This window comes from Pipra filicauda, unplaced genomic scaffold (genome assembly GCF_003945595.2).
Source record: "Pipra filicauda isolate LSUMZ 115617 unplaced genomic scaffold, ASM394559v2 scaffold181_size1560634_pilon, whole genome shotgun sequence".
In the NCBI taxonomy this organism is placed as follows: domain Eukaryota; kingdom Metazoa; phylum Chordata; class Aves; order Passeriformes; family Pipridae; genus Pipra; species Pipra filicauda.
The window spans coordinates 1280454-1300319 of NW_024104289.1; the positions used below are offsets into that span (position 1 = coordinate 1280454).

Here is a 19866-nt window from a genome sequence, read left to right on the forward strand (position 1 = left end):
TCTTTTTTCTATGTCACACTCAAAATTTAAAATACACGAAAATACATGGAGAGATGGCTAAAACTGTCTTTTTGGACAACTACTTCACTAAAAACAGTTTTTCAGTTGTTATTAGGAAATCTTTTGTCTCCTTCCACCCAGCTGTATATTGAAGCTTTGTTAACTTTCGTAGGGACAGATTCTTTTACCACTTCACTGCTGGCCCTGTAAGCTGCTAGTGGTCAATAAATTCAGTGAGACATTAAAAAAAATCCAGCTATTTTTTGCTGCAGGTATCAGTCACCTGATACCTGCAGGGAATAGGCAGCAGCACCTACTGCCCCAGTTACACACATGCAGAAATGTGAATAATTCTATTGAGCAAGTCCCACCACATGAAGACACTATGGGGACTTACATTATCAGGGCCTCATTAATGACTGCACAGTTATTGTGCTTTTTTGTTCTTGCTTTTTGAGTTGCAGAACTGGAATTGTACATAACTGTTAATTATCATTCCATGCTGATAAGGATGTATCTCACATTATTCATGTCGTTTTGTGCTCTTACTGGAAAGCCCTCTGTAGTTCTCATGGTAATTAAAAAGTAGCCACATGATTTTTGTGTCCAAGCAACTATGTTTTATTTGTTCAACCTTTAACCCCAAGTCATGCTCTTCATCTTTGAACACTGCTTTCCTCCAATCTTTCTCAGGACACTGATAATTAACTTGGTTAACTCACACTAACTATAATTCTGCTTCTCCTCAACACAAAGAAATGCAGCTGAAGGAACAGAGGAATTCATTTCTATCATGGGGTTAGAGGCACTTTCAGTAATTCTTTATAATCTGTATCATTTTATGGGGAAACATAACTGGAGGAATCAAAATGCCCAAGTTTGTTCATTTTTAAGCACTAATATGTCTCTCAGTAGCAGTGTATGTTGTGTGACAGAATACATTCATGATGAACTTCACCTGAAGATCAATGGTATCCACCAAAATCCTTTCATCGATGTAACTGCCCTTTGTTTCAAGCATAGTTGCACCATCTCAGATGCATCTAAGTTATTTTTCAGTATATTTTACAGTCTCATCAGACAGTGCTCAGACAAAAAGTATTACAGAATCACAAAACAGAATCACAGAATGGCCTGGGATGGAAAAGACCTTGAAGATCGTCTAGATCCAAATGCCCTGCTGTGGGCAGGGGCACCTTCCACTAGAGAGGTGAAAAGTGAAGGCTTATCCATCCTTTGCTCTTTTTAGTATCTTGAAACTCATATGCCTCTAAATGCCCCAGAAATACAGAAACTGTACTCATCACATTCCCAGCTGACTGATTTTTGTGTGTGCTCCTGATCTAAGCTGTGTAGCTTAAACAATTCTTTACAACTATCAAGAATCAGAATAAACATTCTGCCTTGTTGGTGAGCTGTTTGTGAAACCCCCAGTACTTTCCTTCTGGAAGAAAATCACTTATGTAAGAGAGAGCTGCTACCAAGCTTGTCAGATGTCAGTAACTGCTAGAAATGTGTGGCATTTAATTCAGGCAATCTGTCACCATGACTGAATGAAAAGTCACTCCCTCCAACACTATAAACTCAAGAGGCAGAGATGTTCTGCTGTGGATAAATTGCCTTGCTACTAATGGCTTAGTCCTGGCATTCAAGGCAGGACTAACATAAGCATCAGGCTTGAGGCTGGAGTCACTTTGGCCACTGTAGGGCCATTTCTGAGAGGAATGGGCAAAGCATTCACATTAATCATATCTCAAAAACCTTTCTATTGCCCTTTCTAACACCAGGTGGGTGCTCAAGGCATGTGAGTATGCTGAAATACTCACAGCTTTTCTGCTGTACAGCAGTGCTCTGAAACACAAGCAGTAATACCAGATTTCTGGATTTATTTTCTTAAGAGAACATTAACTTTCAATCACTATGCCCTTTAAATGTTCTTTCCTTGGGACTCTCAGCCATTACCTTCTTTGACTCTGCAAGGGAGCCCTGATTAAAAGCACTTTGTGGAAGAAGCTCACAAACTGCAGTTCTCCATTTAGTAAACTTCACGAAGAAAAATACTGGCAACATCTTTGTTTTCACCACTTTCATATGAAAAACTACTCATTGTTTTAATTATTTTTAAATGGCTAAAAAATAGTGACTCCTTTTAAATTGAAATAATTTTGCCATGAAAGCCTGAGCCTACTTCTGAGAATAGTTATTCTTTCCGGTATCCAAACCAGCTTAAGAATGAAAGTCTAATTTTAAAACTGATTTTAGGTGGCCAAAAATACAAATAGGCACATTGTCACTTCTATTCTATATGGCCTAAAATAAGAAGCATGTCATCAAATGATGGTTAAGTGTTTGAAAGGGAGGTGTCTAATCAAAGTTGGACATCTAGGCTCCCTCTGGAATCATCAGTGAAGGCACCTCCAAAGGTTACATCCTCCTACCTGCTGAAGAACAGGCTGAATCAACTCCTGGAAATGTCTTTTCTTGAACAGCATGAGAAATTCTTGATGGCTCCTTCTAAAACAAAAGAGGAATCTCCTTCCTAACATCTTCATGTCAAGATCTACTTCTGAAGAGCATTTTCAGGAACTGCATCTCTAGGAACTGAAAAGCTTTCTGTAAGGCAAATGCAATGTCCAGTTCTTGTTGTGAGGTTAAATTATTCCTCAAGCACTTCGAAATTTCAGGTGCATTTCAAAATCCGCCTGTGGGTTCTTTTGGCATTATTTTTTAGATTAGATCTCTTCTAGAAGTGAAATAAATCGTGGACTAATGGGGCAATTGTTACTTATCTTTGAATGTTGCCACATCACCCTGTGGCCTGGAGGTTTGTGTGCAGGGCAAGGTGTTACTTAAGGAAGTTTTGCCATTCACTTTAGCCAAGCCACATTAATTTCCTCCCAAACCCGTTTGTTAACAAACTTAGAATCTAAAACAAGATGAAAACAACAAAAGAGACATACCAGAGGAATCAGAAAATAAATGGTCTGCTGTTTATTGTGGGTCTAAATGACTGCAGAAAGATGACTTCTCTAAAACTCAAAATGCCCACTGCATAAGACTTTTGCCACTGGATCAAGACACTTCTGTGTGCTGTAAAAAAAATGTTTTAAATTATGTAAGCTTGTAATAAACAGCATAAGGAAAAAGAAAGACCATTTTCTTTTCAGTGTATCTTTTTTAACACTTCCAATATTTCTCCAGTGTAACACTTTTTTCCCCTCTAATTCTTTGAGCTCTGGTTTAAAGAGGAAACATAAATGAAGCAAGAATTCATTCATTTGGGATACCCAAAATGGAGCTACCTGTGTAGACTATGATTAATGCAGTGATTATGTAGACAAAGGTATGATCTGCAGTTTGTAAAAGCTCCTGAGGGGATTGTTGCATTCTCTAGATTTATTAAGCTTGAGAAATCTCTTCTACCTCAAAGGGGCACAGGAAAATTGTAATTTAAACTACTTTCAAGGTGAAATAATATTAGGCTTTCCAACAGTGTAGCTTAATTAACATTTAAGATTCTCCTAATTATATCACACTGTCCTTAATGCAAAGCTTGCCAAGCCTATAGGAGGAACTGTTGAATGGATGGAGAGACACCCTGCCAGAGTGGGAGCAATGAATTCAGTTCCTGTATTCCCCGTGCTGCTTCTTTTTTCCTTGTGGCAACGCTCCAAGGGAAAAGGGAGACTTGATGTTTTGCCTGTCCCTCTCAGCTTCCTCATCCTCATCGTATCTTTCATCCTCATCTTCATCTTCGGCTTCGCTGTGCTGGGGGCTGGAATGCTGAGAGACAGAAGGTGATGGTGGCACTGAGGAAGGCCTGGGGTACCTGAAACCTTCCGTCTGGCAGAGAGAGAGACAAGTTGGATGTGTTAGCACAGTGCTCCCCAATTGGTTGTGCACAGAAATTTAAGGCTATCAACACTTCAAAGGGAACAGGGATGCTCTGCACTCTAAAATTAAGCTCCCTTAAACCCAAATCCCCTCAGTCCTCCTCTGTCAGTGAGTACAGGCTTGTATGGCACAGATCTTCAGCCTATGCCATAAATAATATGCTGCCCTTCCAGCACTGCTTTTTGCAAGGTATGACAAACTTAACTGAGCCTTAAAACCATCGGCACAACTCAAAATCCTTCTGTACTCTATAGTCAGAATATGCTCGCTGAAATTCAGTCAGGATTCAGTCTGAAATTTCCAAACAGCTTTCTAGTTGTAATATCAGCATCTGCAAAACCAGAACCAACCAAGGGGTTTAGGTCTGAGTCTCCTTCTCTTTCTTATTAAAAGAAAAAAAAGAGTTGTTCTCTGGAGGTTTGGTTTCAAATAACATTGTTCTTACAGTGGTTCTGAGCAGCCTCCCTTTTCAAATTGGTGCTAACATATACTAGGCAAGAACTGCTTGAAGGTCTGCCTTTAAACTGACCCCTTGCAGTTCCAGACAACATACCATATTTAGATGAAGACAATGCTTTGCCTCACATTCCCTAGAATATCCTTGCCTTTTCTCTTTGGTTTGTGCAGAACGTCCCCAGGACATTTATCAGAAGCAACATTAGAAGCTGCCACTCTTCAAAGAGGAATTTCAAGGGCCAGTCCCTCAGCTGGTCCAAAGGGTCATAGTCCCATCCAGGTCACTCTAAATCATCTGAAGAGCTGTTCCTTTATCACTCCTGACTGGAGACTGGGTCTGTAATTAACTATGCATTCCTATTTCCCTTCAGTTAACCCAGAACTTGCTGATTCTCTTCTCCCTCTTTCTGCCAAACACACACACACACACTCTTTCTCTCCCTCCTTGTAAGGCAGTTAAAATGAACTCAAAAGCAGACTTTACCTTTGGTGGAGCACTTGGGTCCATCTCAAATTTATCTGGGAATGTTCTGCTGAGGGCCAGGTGTCGGGCATGCATGTAATACTGCAACACAAAAGAGAAGCTTTTACAAGTCAAGGAAGTCTCGGGTAGATTTAAGCAGGGGGGGGGGAAGGAACATAAAATGAGTATGTTCTAGAAGATGATGCTGAACAAAGTCTAAACATCTGTTCAGCTGAGCAGAGTCCAGCTGATACTGCTGCCTGTAATGAACACATTTTTGTAAAGGAGTGAGCCATCCATGTTAGATTCACAGCAAAAAAGTCTGGAACAGAAGCTGAATAAGGTTCCTGTAAGACTAAGATGTATTAAGATGGAAACTAGGACTTGTCTCAGTCTGTGTAGTTCTTACTGAGGGACAGGTATTCTTTATCCCTCAAGACAGAACTGGCTCTCTTTTAACCAGGAAAATTGACATCTTTAAGTGTGCACATATATACACATAAACCTTGGACTCATCCTTGCACAGGAAGCACATGTAACAGTTACAGAAAAATAATATTTACGAGTGTATTGATGCCTGGCTTTCAAGAATTTGGCAAAAATATTTATAGATCCACTATACTCCTGAGTTTGCAGCACATGCACAGAACAAATAGTTCATTGTATCAGGGCCTCATGCTGTGTGGAACCACATAAACACTAAGGTTCTCACACACAGGTATCAGAGCAGGAAAAGGTCCAAGAGTTACAAAACTGATATATGTCCATCCACTTCTCTACTCCTGTGGCCTTGAGAATACTGCTTTGCTGCTGTCTTCTTAGCAGGTGGTCCTGCAGTGCTTTCTGTGCCAAACTAAAAACACTACTTTGCCTTTTAAGGCACAGAGGTAGTTTAGGAGTGTTGAGGAGTCACAGGGTCCAGAAGCATCTTAAGAAGAACAGGTAGGATTTTTGGAAGTGCCCACATGACTCTGGAGCACAATTCCTACACAGTGTATGTGCTGCCAGTGTCACCAGATTTTACATTGTCTTTAGCAGCAGGAAGAGCTCGGTGTCACTGGCTGCTGCTCTAACCTATTCACTCAAGTCACATCTCTCCTTGCCACTGGAGCATGGAAGCACTACACTGGAATGTCAGGGCAGGCTTTGCCTTTAGCACCTTTGGGAGGTGCTTTTCAGGACAGGGCTGTCTCACAGAATCACAGGATGTGCTGAGCTGGAAGGGACCCACAAGGATCATCCAGTCCAACCCTCAGCCCTGCACAGGACCATCCCCAGAGTCCCCCCCTGTGCCCCAGAGGATCATCCAAACCCTCCCTGAGCTCTGGCAGCCTTGGGGCTGTGCCCACTGCCCTGGGGAGCCTGGGCAGTGCCCAACCACCCTCTGGGGGAAGAACCTTTTCCTGAGATCCAACCTGACCCTGCCCTGACACAGCTCCAGCCATTCCCTGGCTGCTGTCCCTGCTCCCCCCAGAGCAGAGCTCAGTCCCTGCCCCTCCTCTGCCCCTGCCCAGGAAATCCTTGCACTTCAGCAGGATGTGAAGCTTGTTGATCAGACCATGAGTCTGGAATTTTTAACACTTGTGTTACACAGTTTCACACACCCTGCCGAGGTATCTCCAGTCCAGCAGGTCCGAGAGTCTCTCAGTTCGGTTCCTCTGGATGATCCTCTGGCGAAGGGACTGCTGACAAAATCCATACAGGAACTGGGTCAGCTGGTTGCACGACTCGTCTGGGGAGCGGAACCTCCTGTCCACTATGTAGATACCTGAGGGACACAGAAAAGGTGGGCACGAGTGGAATTAAAAATGGGATCTGACCTCTCACATTTCCAACCCACCTTCTTCCACATAGTCTTACAAGCATCACATCTATTATACACTCCTTTTAATGTTAAAACACAGCTACAACTGTATAACATTTGTTACTATTCTGATGGAATGGAAAACTGAAGAGAACTATTTTTTTAATTTTCATTTTCTTTACCTGAAATTCAGCAAATGCTTCGAAATTCAGAGGCTTTGTTGTTTTTGTGTAAGTATGTCCAAAAGGATTCGAGTTTCTGGATAAAGATACATCATTTTTTATCTCCCATGATTTTTAAAATACTGACTGATCAAAAACCACCCCACATAATCCAGTGTTTTCCTAGTTTGATGTAGAATTTTTAAGTGTGGATGGTCAGAATCAGCCTGTAGGAGAGAGACTGTGTTTTCTGTAGAAATACAAGTGTTTCCATAGAGACACTGAACTCACATACATCAGTCAAGAGACAATTCTGGCAGAGAGGGCAGAGGTAAGCTTTGCCTCTACGTAGTTTGTTAAGATTAATACTTTATTTTTGGCACCTTCCTTACACCAGGGTGTTAGGAAGAAGATGGTACTAGACCTCAGCTATCTTTCACTGCTCCTTTTGAAGGGCTCAGAGTGTTATAGAGCAACCAGAGGCATTAAAGGGAAATGCTGGGAGACCCTACACCAGTATGAGCAGTGGGGAGTTTGGAAGGATAAAGACAAAAGGTTAAAGGGAGACAAAAGAGAAAAAACCTGGAAAGGGGTTGGATAAATACAAAAGCTGGAAAGGCTCATTCAACATAACAAGATACTGAAAGGTGTAATAATGAACTCCATTGCATTAGTGAAAGCACCAAATTGAGGAGTGAAAACATGGTTGTTGTGCTTTTTGCTTCCCTAACTCAGAGGGGATGACTTGATATGGGGTTACAAAAATTTTACCGTAAGCTGCTGGGTCAGAAACATGTTCCTGCATGAAACAGCCAAATCCAGAGAGGTTTGTGGTCACACTGGGAATGCCCATCACAGTACATTCAGCTGCCAAAAGAAACAGACAAAAAGTGTTTCAGGGCTAAAAACTTCGAGAGGTTTCACCTTGAGAGAGAAAATAAAAGGAAAAATAAACAGGCAGAAAGAAGATCCCATAACACTAGAGCTGCCCTGAAAATATCAAGTGAAAAGTACAGTGCTTTGTTGTGGATTTGGAGAAAAAGTTAAAAAAAAGGAAGAAAAAGAAATTTTAAACACAACATTTCACACTGTGTTTGCAAATATATCTCTGAGTTTCTCAGCAGTTAAAATGAAATCTTTCTGGGAGTTCAGTGTTGAAACAGAGAACTCCCGTATATAGCCTGGATTGGTTGACTTTTCAATTGAAGCTTGGTGTACCCCTATTAGTTGTTCACAAATCTTTACAAAGCTGATTCTCTTAGGACCAGGATCATATTAAACTTTGGTTACTGTTTGTTAACTGGTCCCTGTAGCAAGAAAAAAACCCCAACCAACAAACCCCACCACTAACTCAGGACTGCATTCACAGTAGATGTGGAACTAATTTTATAAAATCGGAAAATATATGCATATTTTGTAGCTATTTCTGTCATAGCCAGGAGTAAGGATAACTGTTCCCTCAGACTTAAAGAGTTTTTGCAGAAGAAGTTTAGCCTCACCTAAGCCAGCACACAGATCAAGTAAACACTCCAGTCTTTGAAGTGCAGAAAGCCATCTATGGAGCCTTCATTGATATGACAATAAAACATGTCTATAAAATACTTATAAACCTACCTCAAAAAAAATCACTTTTTGTTTCTGGGAGATTTAAATGGGTATCAGCAAAGAGAATTGCCTTTGCATTAGTAAAGGAAAGAGAAACAACTCTTTTGACTAGTGTAAACCACAGTTTTCCTCAAAACTGCCAAGGAGCAGTTTGACTTTTGTGTCCAGGTCAGAAATCATCCCTGGCTGTCACATTTACTTTATACCTTAGCTGAGATTAGAACAGGATGAGAAATTGCTGGCATGCAAGAGGGCTATCTTGGAACAGAATAGCTCTCTTACTTGGAGAGAGAGAGAGAGAGAGCTCTGGAGAATGACAAAACTTGCAGAATTTCTGTTCCAATTCATTGGCTTAAAACAAATGTTCTTACGAGGGGTACCCCAACTTCAGATATGTATCAAGACTACAGAAAGTATTTTGGAGGACATGAAAAACATGGACATGCAGGCTTTGATCTTCACAGGTACTCAAGTTCATAGTTTGCACTGATTTAGTCAGGTGTTCAGTGCCTTTTTTTGAATGGGGGCCAAATTTCAAGTCAGAATCTATATGCTCTCTGTATTTTTAGAAATTTCCATTTAATTTCATGAAATTCAATATCACTGTGTGTATTTGTGGTAAATAACTTCGCTATGGTGTCACACAATTCTCTCAAACTTAACTCTTATCTTGAATTAAACCCATTGAACTGGGTCAGCTCATAGCATCAGATTTCTTGCCCTGCTTTTTTCAACAGTTACATTCCCATAAATCTTCTTTTAAAATCCTGGAATCAAGTTAATAATTAAGCTATAGAAATTATTTCTTGCTCCAAATTCACAGTAAACAAAGGAGTACATGTTAGTATTGGAAAGGGTGCAGTGCAAGGACAAATGTGAGTAGTCAGTCAGTGGATGACACTTTATACCACCCAGCCCCCAAATTTTTCCAGCAGTAAGACCTTTGCACTGTAGAGAAAACAGAGCCTCAAGAGTTTTTGCAGCCCTCCAGAGGAAACTGGCTGCAAAGCCATTCTACATCAACAGAATGGGTGTCCATCTTTCTGTACTACTTAAGGGTACAGGTTGCCTACCTGGAGTGTAACCCCAGGGCTCGTAGTAAGATGGGAATACACCGAGGTTGCAGCCTCTGACAAACTCCTCATAGTCCAGGGGCAGCAATGGGCTCGTTGAAGAAAGAAACTCTGGATGTAGGATCACCTGGATATTCAAAACTTGCATTAGAGGTAAAAGAAAACCATCATGGGTACATGCTAATTATCAATAAGCTTAAGCAATTTATTCACTCTGTTCTTTTCCTAAGCATCCGGACAACACCTCCTCTGACCATTCATCTGTTATCTAATCCACTTCCCACACTAAAATGTATCCTGCCTGTGTGCATTCTTGTCCTGGAAATAGTATTAATAATGAATCCTTTTTTTCTGGACAGGAGAACATTTAACATTTCAGCTTTATTCAAACACTTAACATTTCAGCTTTATTATTCTTCATCCAGAAAGACCATGTGCATACAGAATTATGCCTAAAGCTGTGGCATTTAGCAAGACCATATGGGTTGTCTTGGTCTAGTGTACCAAGGGAGAGTATTTACAAGGGCCTGGAGTGACAGGACAAGGGGGAATGGCTTCAAACTGACAGAGAGGAGATGTAGATTAGATATTAAGAAGAAATTCTTCCCTGGGAGGGTGGTGAGGCCCTGGCACAGGTTGCCCAGAGAAGCTGTGGCTGCCCCATCTCTGGAAGTGTCCAAGGCCAGGTTGGATGGGGCTCTGAGCAACCTGGGACAGTGGAAGGTGTCCCTGCCTATGGCAGGGGGGCTGGAATGAGATGATTTTTAAGGTCCCTTCCAACCCAAACCATTCAGTGATTCTGTGATTTGGGGTGTCTTGTTAAGAAGAGGCCTCAGGCAGATAAAAAGCACTTGTGAGCTCCACAGCACGCACTGAAATAAAGGAATGTTTCCCATAGTTGACAGATCTCTCCCAAGAACGGAGAGAATTTTGGAACCAGACATATTATAGACCTATCACCACACTCCTGTGCCTAGGTCAACTAATCTTGCTGAAAGATAAAGCTAATTAACCTAGGCTGATGTCCCACTCTCAGGACTAAAGCTAATTTGTCTGCATGACTCTGCAGGGCTTTGGGGTCACTGCCCCATTTCCACTGGCAGGCAGAGACGTGCCTTGTATGATCTGTCCAGTCAGCTTTGGGAGGAAAAAGCGTGCAGGAACGATTTAAACTTCCCTGGGCTTATTTCCCTGCATAAACACACTGCAGTCATCCCTCCATGTCAAGGCTATGCTTTTATCCCTTCTTAATAATGTAATCATGCTACTCACTTGAGTAAATAATGAAGGTACTCAGCCAGTAAACGGGTTGTAGGCTCATTTTGCAAGTTTATTTGAACCCAATGATTCCACTGGCATTGCTGAGGGTATTTTTCACATGCCAGCTGTGTCTGGGTGGATATGTCATACATCTCTCAAAATTACTTTCCATTTGAAGCTTTTTTTGTCCATGACATTCAGCTCATTAAGAACATTAAGAATTAAGCCTGTTCATGCAACAGGTAATTTTCCAGTGGTAACAACAGTTTTCTACAAACTTGACATATGCAAGAGAACCAAGTCTGCTGAGAATCAGGAAGAGGTGTCTGCAGTGTTATGTACTATCTGCTTTCTAGTTTTCAAGCAGTTGTCTAGTTCTAGTTCTGCGGATTTTTTTACAACATTTATATACAGTGCATCTTTCCACCCTGCTTTTGTTACATCTAGTACATTATTACCATGTTATGATCCCAGAATTCATTGGAGACACACACTTAGCAGAGAATATGTTAAGCCAAGGAGAAGTAACTAGGAAGTTGGGGAAAATATTTATTCAGTTATTGTCATGGGTTTAAAAAGGCAAAACACTGAGAACAGGTGATATGTCATTGTCAGAGATGCTAGGGATATGACTTTAAAAAGAAGGTTTGGAAGAAGAATAATTTGCAATTTTAGGTTCTACTTGGACTAGACAGACGTTGAGATAGTTAACAGAAAGACTGCCAGACCAAAAAAAACCTTTGGGAGAACTTGTGAGAGCAGGAGCTGATCATTTCTGTGGTTTGATAAGGAAAGGATTTATTTACATACATTTAGTTTCAACCAAAAGAAGAATTATTTCTGCTCAGGATTGAAGCCCTGGTTATTTTCTACAGCAAATGCTGAGTATCAGGAGGCTGTTCTTAAGAGATGAATCAATACTCCAGAAACTTCTGTGCTCCAACTTTGGACCTCTAGTTTTAAGCAAATTAATCTGTGACAGAGTTTTACATCCAGGTGCAAACAACCTGTGGCACTTTCTTGATTTCAGGAGTAGAAACTCTTCACTCAGTACAGGAAGCAGACTGATCCAGGCTGGGACTGTTCAAAGAAATTCCATTCTACATCTAAAATGAAAAGGACAGGCTGTACCTTCACTCTGTCTGTGCGGTTGTTGAAGAGGCCGATGCGCCGGATGGTGTTGAGGATCGGGTCGTTGCCGTCATCAATCATGTTGTGGGTGGTCACTGGAGGCAGACAGTGTCTCTAAAGACAGAAGAAGAAACCCATAACCCAGACAAAACTCTTGGCAAACAGTTCTGTCACCATTTTCTGTAACAGTTGTGTTCCCGTTTCCTAAGGTTAGTGGAAGACAGTGGGAGATTTTGTCATTGATGTGACGTTTGCATTTTAAGGTAAGAAAGAATGATCACATAATGTTGTCTTCCATATAATTAAGGCCATAAATGAGACCATAAAATCTGGATTTGCTTCATTTACCTCCAAATATGTGTATTTGTACTAACTTTTAGAAAGGCCTACTGTTTAACTTCAAAGGTTTTTAGTCATTATATTGTATCTCCTTAAGAGTTTGATTTTACCTACTTAATAGATCCAGGCTTCAAGAACAACAAAATATTTACATTTACTGCAGAAGAAAAGAATTAGGAATTTTGATGTCCTACACGTGATCCATGAATTTCCCAAAAGAATTAGTTTAGGTCATACTGGCATTAAAAATAGCCACAGTTGATCTTTAAATGTTACCAATGAGAGGTATATTTGCTGAAAACATCTTCCCAATGCACACATATCACTATACATCACACACAACCCCTGTATATCATCACATTTATCATCTGTACTAGATATTTCTGTAACTAATACATTTTCTGACCTCAGTTGAATAGATGGCTCTTTTCATAATGGTTATATCATCTCGGTCAAGAATCTTGTTCAAGTCTGGAATTTCTCCTCTGCAAAATCAACACAAAGCCTGTTTTATCAAATGACTTGTTAATAGGAAGAAAACAAAGAAACAGCAAACAAGGTCTGATATCAACATAAATATTTACTTTTTTTTCATGGCCCTTCTATATCCCCTATATTTTGTTCTCCCATACACTTGCTGACCTGTCAATTAGCTTCCAAAAAAGCTAAGCAATTCTTTTTTTTTCCCTCTGTTTTTCAGACACAGCTTGTTTTTACTGAAGTTCCAGTCATCTCACTTATGCTTTGGGTCATTCACTTCCAACTGTCTTTTGAAACAATATGACTAAACCACTAATAAATATTATTTTATGCTTTTTAAAGCTGAGGTAGCTCATTTTTGACAGTGAATAAGCCTTTATATTACCTAGACATCCCAAATGTCTCTTAAGATTCTTTACACCATGAGACGCTAATGTGTTTATTTTTTTCCTCTGTGATTTGTGATTTGCTGTATGTGGTCTCACATCTTTCCTATGGATGTCAAAATTTCCTCCACAAAGAGGCACAGAAGCACCACAGGTAAACCACCTGAATATAAAGTAACCTATACACTTACTTTAGTAGGGCATTGTAGAGCTTCTTTCCAAACTTTTCTTTCACAAACTGGGCAGTGTCCCTAGGAAGATAAATAAATACATGTATAAAACAGGAGAATCCAGGACAAAGCATAAAAGAGATTCCTGCTGTGGGAAATCAAACTGTGCTCTGATCAGTGGGCCACGTTTCCATGTCAACTATGAAAAAGAGACCATATATATGACCCTACATATTGAAACATGATCATTAATATTGGACGTTAATCAAGACTGAGAGACCTCAAATTTAACTAATAAAAAGATAAAAGGAATTTTAAAAGAAGTTTCCTCTTTCTACCTTATTTCCCAACTCAAAGACTTTTGAAAACAAGTGTTAGACTGAAAGGCAGTTGGTCATAATTAGTTTGCAAAACAAAAAAAACTCCCTAAAAAGCTTGGGCCAAGTTTTAACCTAATAATAAAGCCTGTGCCAGACAAATGTTTTATTTTTAACTAAGAAAGAACTCCAGTGAACCACTGTTCTAAGTGCAAAGAGTTATATTATTCTGCCCCTAGTTGAAATAACTTGAAAACGTAACTGCAAGTTGTGTTGTCAAAACAGCAAAAGCACTCTGAATTTGAGTAAAAGACCCACTTCCTGGAACTTTTTCTGCCTTTCTGATTTCTATGTATACTTTAGGCTAAGACAAAGTTTGTTAAGTGAAATCCTGAGCTTTACCAAGCTGAGAATCCACATACCTGCTTTTAGTTGCTCTCTCCCAAATCACATAGGCACAATAGTTGATGAGTTAATTTTGGATGAGTTGTAAAGCAGCTAAATGTCAAACCACACTGATCCAAAGCCCATCAAACTCATCCCCCCCATGACCATATTTTCTTAGACTCATGCCATGCACAATATCCAAAACCTAACCCAGATGGGATAGACTGCTTTTGCAGAAGTAGAGGAATTTTATATCCCAGATCAGCCATCTTCTACTCCTTTATAAGTGCCAACCTCTTCTAGTATTTCATTTCTGTGACATCCTTAAAATCATCTAATGCTGTTATGTAATACTGTAGTCAGGTGAGTTTATCCTGGAGCTCCAGATTATGGCCACGATAATGCTGCATATGATGATGCAGAGGGTCTTTTGCTTTTCATGGAGCACAGTGGGAAGGATAGCTGGAAGCAGCAGATTTTTGCATGATTTTACATTGTAGTTTTACCTTTACTGTTACCATTGTGCCTTGCACTGCTGAGTACCAGAGAAATAACCACGTACTAGAGATACAACACTCTGCATATTTCATGTAATTTAAACTTTCCTACCAGCCATACATTATTTATTTAATGTGTATCCGTTGTATTATATTTGAACTTCACATACTGTACATCAAAGACAAAGCAGAGGCCAAAAGCACTTGTTGCAAGCACGGCTGTTTCTCACTGCACTCATATTCCTTCAATTCCTGTGTAGTTCTCATTAGAAACTCTGGTAACTCATGTTATCCCACTTCAACTGTCTAGATTTTAAGCTGGTGGCACAGATCCTCCCCACATCCTCACAGGGTGACAGTCCATTTCAGAGCATCATTCCTTTCACCCATCTTAGGCCCTTCCAGAAGTGATACAGGATGAAACATCCTTTGGACTGAACTTTCCCTCTCCCCTGGCAGTGAACGCAGCTCAAGCTCAGACACGTTATTTTTGGGAAGCCAGAGACGGACAATTATTTCCAACCTCCACATTCGTGGTACCTGTTTCCAGAGTGGTAACCAGGCAGAATGTTCCCTGTAAGTCCCAAGAAGTTGCTGTGTGATGACTCCAGAGATAATCTAGAGAGCAGAGACATTTCTCATATCTGCCTTCTTTCCCAGATATGGCAAAAGCCAAATTACTTCAATGGTCCCTGTTAAACTATTTCTGTCACTGTTTTTGTGGAGGTTTAGTATCTGTTAGTCATTGAATTCAACTTGATGACAGATACCCAGGAACTGAGGCAGAGATAATCTGCTGGAGGCAGTTAACGAGATAACAAGAAAATCAGTATTTTTCTCTTACACAGTGCCTTTCGTCTACAGACCTCTAAACCAGACTTCTATCATTTTATAAATACAGAACTGGCATCACAAAGACTTTAAACACTGTGAGATGCAGGCATAAAAGCAGGCCTTGTAGGGTTTAGTCCCTCAGTTTTAAGACCAGCTTCCTTACTTCTGCAGCAGAGTTTAACTGCTGTAGCCCCTGATAAGGTGCCCGTTTCCATTCCCCTGCTCAGAGATTTAATCTCTAAATATGTTGAGTGCAATGGCATTTTTCACCTTTGCTTTTTAAGCAAAATCCATCCCTGATAACCTATCACTGATTTTCTTTATGAATTCGAAGCTTCAGTTTTTGCCACGTCATTTAGTTCAGAAGCACCTCACAATATTTGCCTTTCCCTATGTAAAATCACACAGCAGCTAAAGTGAGGTGAAGAAGTCTGCTCCTGCTTTGCTTTTCCCTTTTTTGCTTTTGCTTTTGGGAAGTTGTAAAATTAAAACTTTTAAACTGAGAAGGCCTGTGACAATTTTCCCGTTATAGTTGTAAGCCTCACTGCCTATTGTAGGCTGTACACAAAATTAATGTAATTTAAACAATTAAAACAATTATTATTAAATTAAACAATTATTATCAACTGTTATTCTGCTGCATCAGACAGCATGATTTCCATACTTCTACATAGAAGAGGATGTGTGATTAATTTCTTTTTTCCTACAGAGAAGCCTTCTGTGATAGATTAGCAGTGAGTCCTTATTTTGTGGGAGCTCCATGGCACATTCGAAGGGAATACCAGGAACAGTCAGAATACATCCAGAGCAGTGGATTTTCTGGAACATTTGGCTTTGTTGCTGCAAAGCAAATACTACTTGCTAACGTGTTACAAAGAATGGCAAGGGAAGTTTACTAAAATGAACTATGGACACAAAAAAAAAAAAGGAGAAATATTTACCCTTATTTCTCTTTCTCATCTCTTTCATCCCTGAAATACATTCTAGTTACCCACAACCCTCAATTTTAGCAGAGCAAAAAGAAAGGGAATTAATTCTTCAGCTGAAACTTTTGCATGTGTCCTGAATTCACTGTATCAAGCCCTTGGAGAGAATGGGAATTACCAGAGCTGCTTCCTGACTGCTTGTCCTTTCAGGGTTTCCACGTTGAAATTGTTTGTCTTTGCTGGCATGATGAAGAACACAACGACTGTAACGTCAGTCTTATGGACCTACATGACAAAAAAGATGGAGAGGAATAAATTAAAAAGAAAAATAAAATCTCACTACAAAGTATCACAACCAACTTTAGGAATTAGTCACAGGAAAATCCAATGCACTTGGGCTGCCCAGGAAGGCTCTGACCTCTTAACTCTCCCTTTTTGTCATGTCAGAGATACAGCTCAGGATAATACAGGTAAAACATTTATCACACAGTTTCAGTTTGGGCAATACACACCTTCCTGACCTCTCATGGTTTAGAGGCCATGGCTGAGGACATAGAAATAAACTTAAAATAAAAAAAAAATAAAAATCCTGCACACATTTTCTCACCTGACACAAACTATTTTGTCAAAAAGGAGTGAGCAAAGAATTTTTTGCGTGAATGAGGTTTTACTCCTGTCAGCAACTGCTTAAAGAAAAGCTAAGGGTGAACCCTGTTCAGAGCAGTAAACATTAAATTACTTTGAGTTGCCTCTGTTTTAAATTTTAGACACACAAACTTGCTGTTAGCAGGTCCTCTCTGACTGAGGTACAGGGAAACGCAGAGTGGAAAATAACCTACAGGAGACACCTGTCATGTTAAGGTTCTTCCCTTCCCTCTCCTCAAGGCAGGTTCAGAGTCCATCATGTGATCTGAGCGTGTATTAACACTGTGCCAACATTAATATATTGCCTCTGAAATGTCAGTAAGGTTCTCAAGGAGCAAAATAAAATAAAATAAAATAAAATAAAATAAAATAAAAAAATAAAATAAAATAAAATAAATAAAATAAAATAAAATAAATAAAATAAAATAAAATAAATAAAATAAAATAAAATAAAATAAAATAAAATAAAATAAAATAAAATAAAATAATTGCACCCAATTCTATGTATTTTTTAGGGCCAGGCACACCACTACAATTTGCTTCAGAAGCAGCAGCATTTCCAGCCTCAGAAGTAGTACAGGTATGCTGCTATTTCCAATGGAATTACCCCTTGAAACAACTACAGGGCAATAATTACACTTGAAAATGATGAACACTTGAAAGAATTACAGAGCTGTTCTTTGAACAGCTAATCAGATGCTGGCATCCAAACTGGACCTGTAATGCAGTGAAGTCGGGCTCAGCTTATGGGAGAAGCAACAGCACAGAGTTTAATGATTCTATGATATAAATAATTAGCTGCAATAAGAGATTGTTGTAGTGGTTGCTCAAGCAATTCTTTCCCTCTTATCACACGAGACTTTGCACACTATCAGCTTTCAGAGCTGTTTAAATGCCATTAACAGGTAGTTGATGTTGATATTGCCCTGCAATGCCAAACAACCGACTTTTGTTGTGGAAGAAATGCTTGAGTTATGTGAGGCTGTGTGAGTGAATCGATGAAGGATTTGCAGAAAGTCCACAGGCTCTAATGGTGTATTAACAGAAGGTGGTGGTAGAACAAGTGTTCTTAGGGCTTTGAAAATCGATATATTTTTCAGCCCTGCTGATAACAGTGTCATTATTTTATCCAGATTTTCCACATCATTTAAATGATAAGAGTACATAAGAGAGAGTCTGGCACAACAGCCAATTGATCCTGGCTAGATGACTGAAAACTGATTAGTCCTACTTTTTCTGTCTATAATTTTAAATATATCAATGGTTAGGACAGATATGGAGACATTTTCAACAATCTCATTGTGAGTGGTAAGTGCTCTGATCAGAACAAGGCCTAGTTCTTCCTTAAATTAAAAGTCAATTTAAAAATATTTTTAAATATTTTATTACATTAAAAATATTTTAATAAAATATTAAATTAATGATAATGATAAAAATATAATAATTTAATTAACTTAAAATTTAAAAATAAAAACAAATTTTGAAATTATTTTTAAAAATTAAAAGTACTCCATAAAAGCATTTAGAAACATTGCACTCATTTTATACCTGAGGAAGCAGAAGCATGGAGAACTGAGTTCCACTTCCCCAGGTTTGTTCACCAGCCCACTGCCACAGCGGGAATTTTCATGCAAGATTCCCATCCAGTGTGGTAACAGTAGATTTAAAATATCATTATCAGGTCCCAGTGAATTAAGCAATTTGCTTAAAAAGATATTTTTAAAAGGCATCATTAAAGGATTACTTTTATTTCCCTTCTAATATGTAAACCTTCAGGGCAAACTCTTGAATTGTGTTTTCATTATTTCTCTCTAAAAATGAGGGAAGTGACCACGGATTAACTTCTAGAACTATGTAACCAATTATTTTTAATCTGTCTGAGATCATTATATACTCTGAGGATTCAGAGAAAGAGCTTTGTGGAAACTGTGAGCATCCCATAATTACTTTCCCATAAACCAGAGTTTATAGGAATTCTTGCAGGTGACTTCCACAGTATGGTAATTTGAGTATGAGCTCTATGTTATCAACAGCTGCACAAGTTTTCTTACCCTCAGCAAAAAGTTCAATCTTGATAAGGCTTCTAGAAACATATCAGCTCCTTTGTTGGAAAACTCATATCTCCCAGCAATGAAGAAAAATAAGGTCTTCTCAAGATCGAAGTCAAGGTGGCTGAAGGCAAGCAAACAAACAGACAAGAACAAAGTATTTCCCTAGACATAATCAAGCAAAGCACACAACAGCTTTCTATTCTGGAGGAATTTATTATCCCAAAAACATAAAGAAAGTGAGGTTTTTCTGCTGTTCTTTAAATTGATGGCCTTAATCTGGCAAACTGCATCTTGGGTAAATAATGAACAAATCAGGATCTGCTCTCTGATATCACAGTCTGTTAAGCAGAGTTAGAACTGGTGTCTAAAATTCCTTTAGTTTCTGACTGAGAAATCCCAGACAGATATTTGAATAAGCCGGTAACATTTCAGCTCCTCTATGAAGTACTCATTACTCCTCCTGCTTTGGTTCTTGCTTTAAATAGCGTTGGACAACGGTTGCTAATTTTTGAAAAGTAAAAGCATACCCATAGAAATGACCTCGAATGAACTCTTGGATCCTAGCCTTGTACATGGAATGCAAATTCTGAAACTCATGCATTGCTGAAAATTTCTTAACGTTCAAGCCATTTGGGGTGACAACATCTGGAAAAGCAGAGAAAAGGCAGAGGTAGACATCTTCAGAGTCAGAGAAATCTTTCAGGAAAGAACCAATGTGTCTCCCAGCTGTCAGTATGTGAACAGGTTATGGATTATGCTATTTCTGGAGAGGGAACAGCATTGCCTGGCACAACAGTCTCCACCAGCTTATTCCACAAAGCTCCTGCACGTGGCATGTTGGCATTAAAGTGGCTTTCACCTTTGCTCAACACTAGACAGACCCTGCCCTTTTGTCCTGTCAAGACTCCAGTAATGTCTCCATTTAGCTGTGTTTGTTGTGCAATATGCCCTTTATCTCTTGATTCTTGCTATCACTGTTGCCTGCTC

General features: G+C 39.4%; 1 protein-coding gene across 1 annotated transcript in view; it reads right to left on the reverse strand.

Annotated features, from left to right (window-relative positions):
* Positions 1–3155: 3155 nt before the first annotated feature.
* GYS2 (glycogen synthase 2) overlaps positions 3156–19866 on the reverse strand; it is a 41860-nt gene continuing 25149 nt past the window's right edge. The window contains exons 7-17 of the mRNA XM_027711709.2: positions 19407–19524; positions 18880–19000; positions 16362–16468; positions 13244–13303; positions 12593–12671; positions 11848–11961; positions 9457–9583; positions 7550–7645; positions 6418–6581; positions 4835–4915; positions 3156–3843 (exon numbers count right to left, since the gene is read on the reverse strand). Coding sequence (XP_027567510.1) covers positions 3622–3843; positions 4835–4915; positions 6418–6581; positions 7550–7645; positions 9457–9583; positions 11848–11961; positions 12593–12671; positions 13244–13303; positions 16362–16468; positions 18880–19000; positions 19407–19524 — 1289 coding nt within the window. The 3' untranslated portion in view covers positions 3156–3621. The remainder of the gene's footprint in view (positions 3844–4834; positions 4916–6417; positions 6582–7549; positions 7646–9456; positions 9584–11847; positions 11962–12592; positions 12672–13243; positions 13304–16361; positions 16469–18879; positions 19001–19406; positions 19525–19866) is intronic.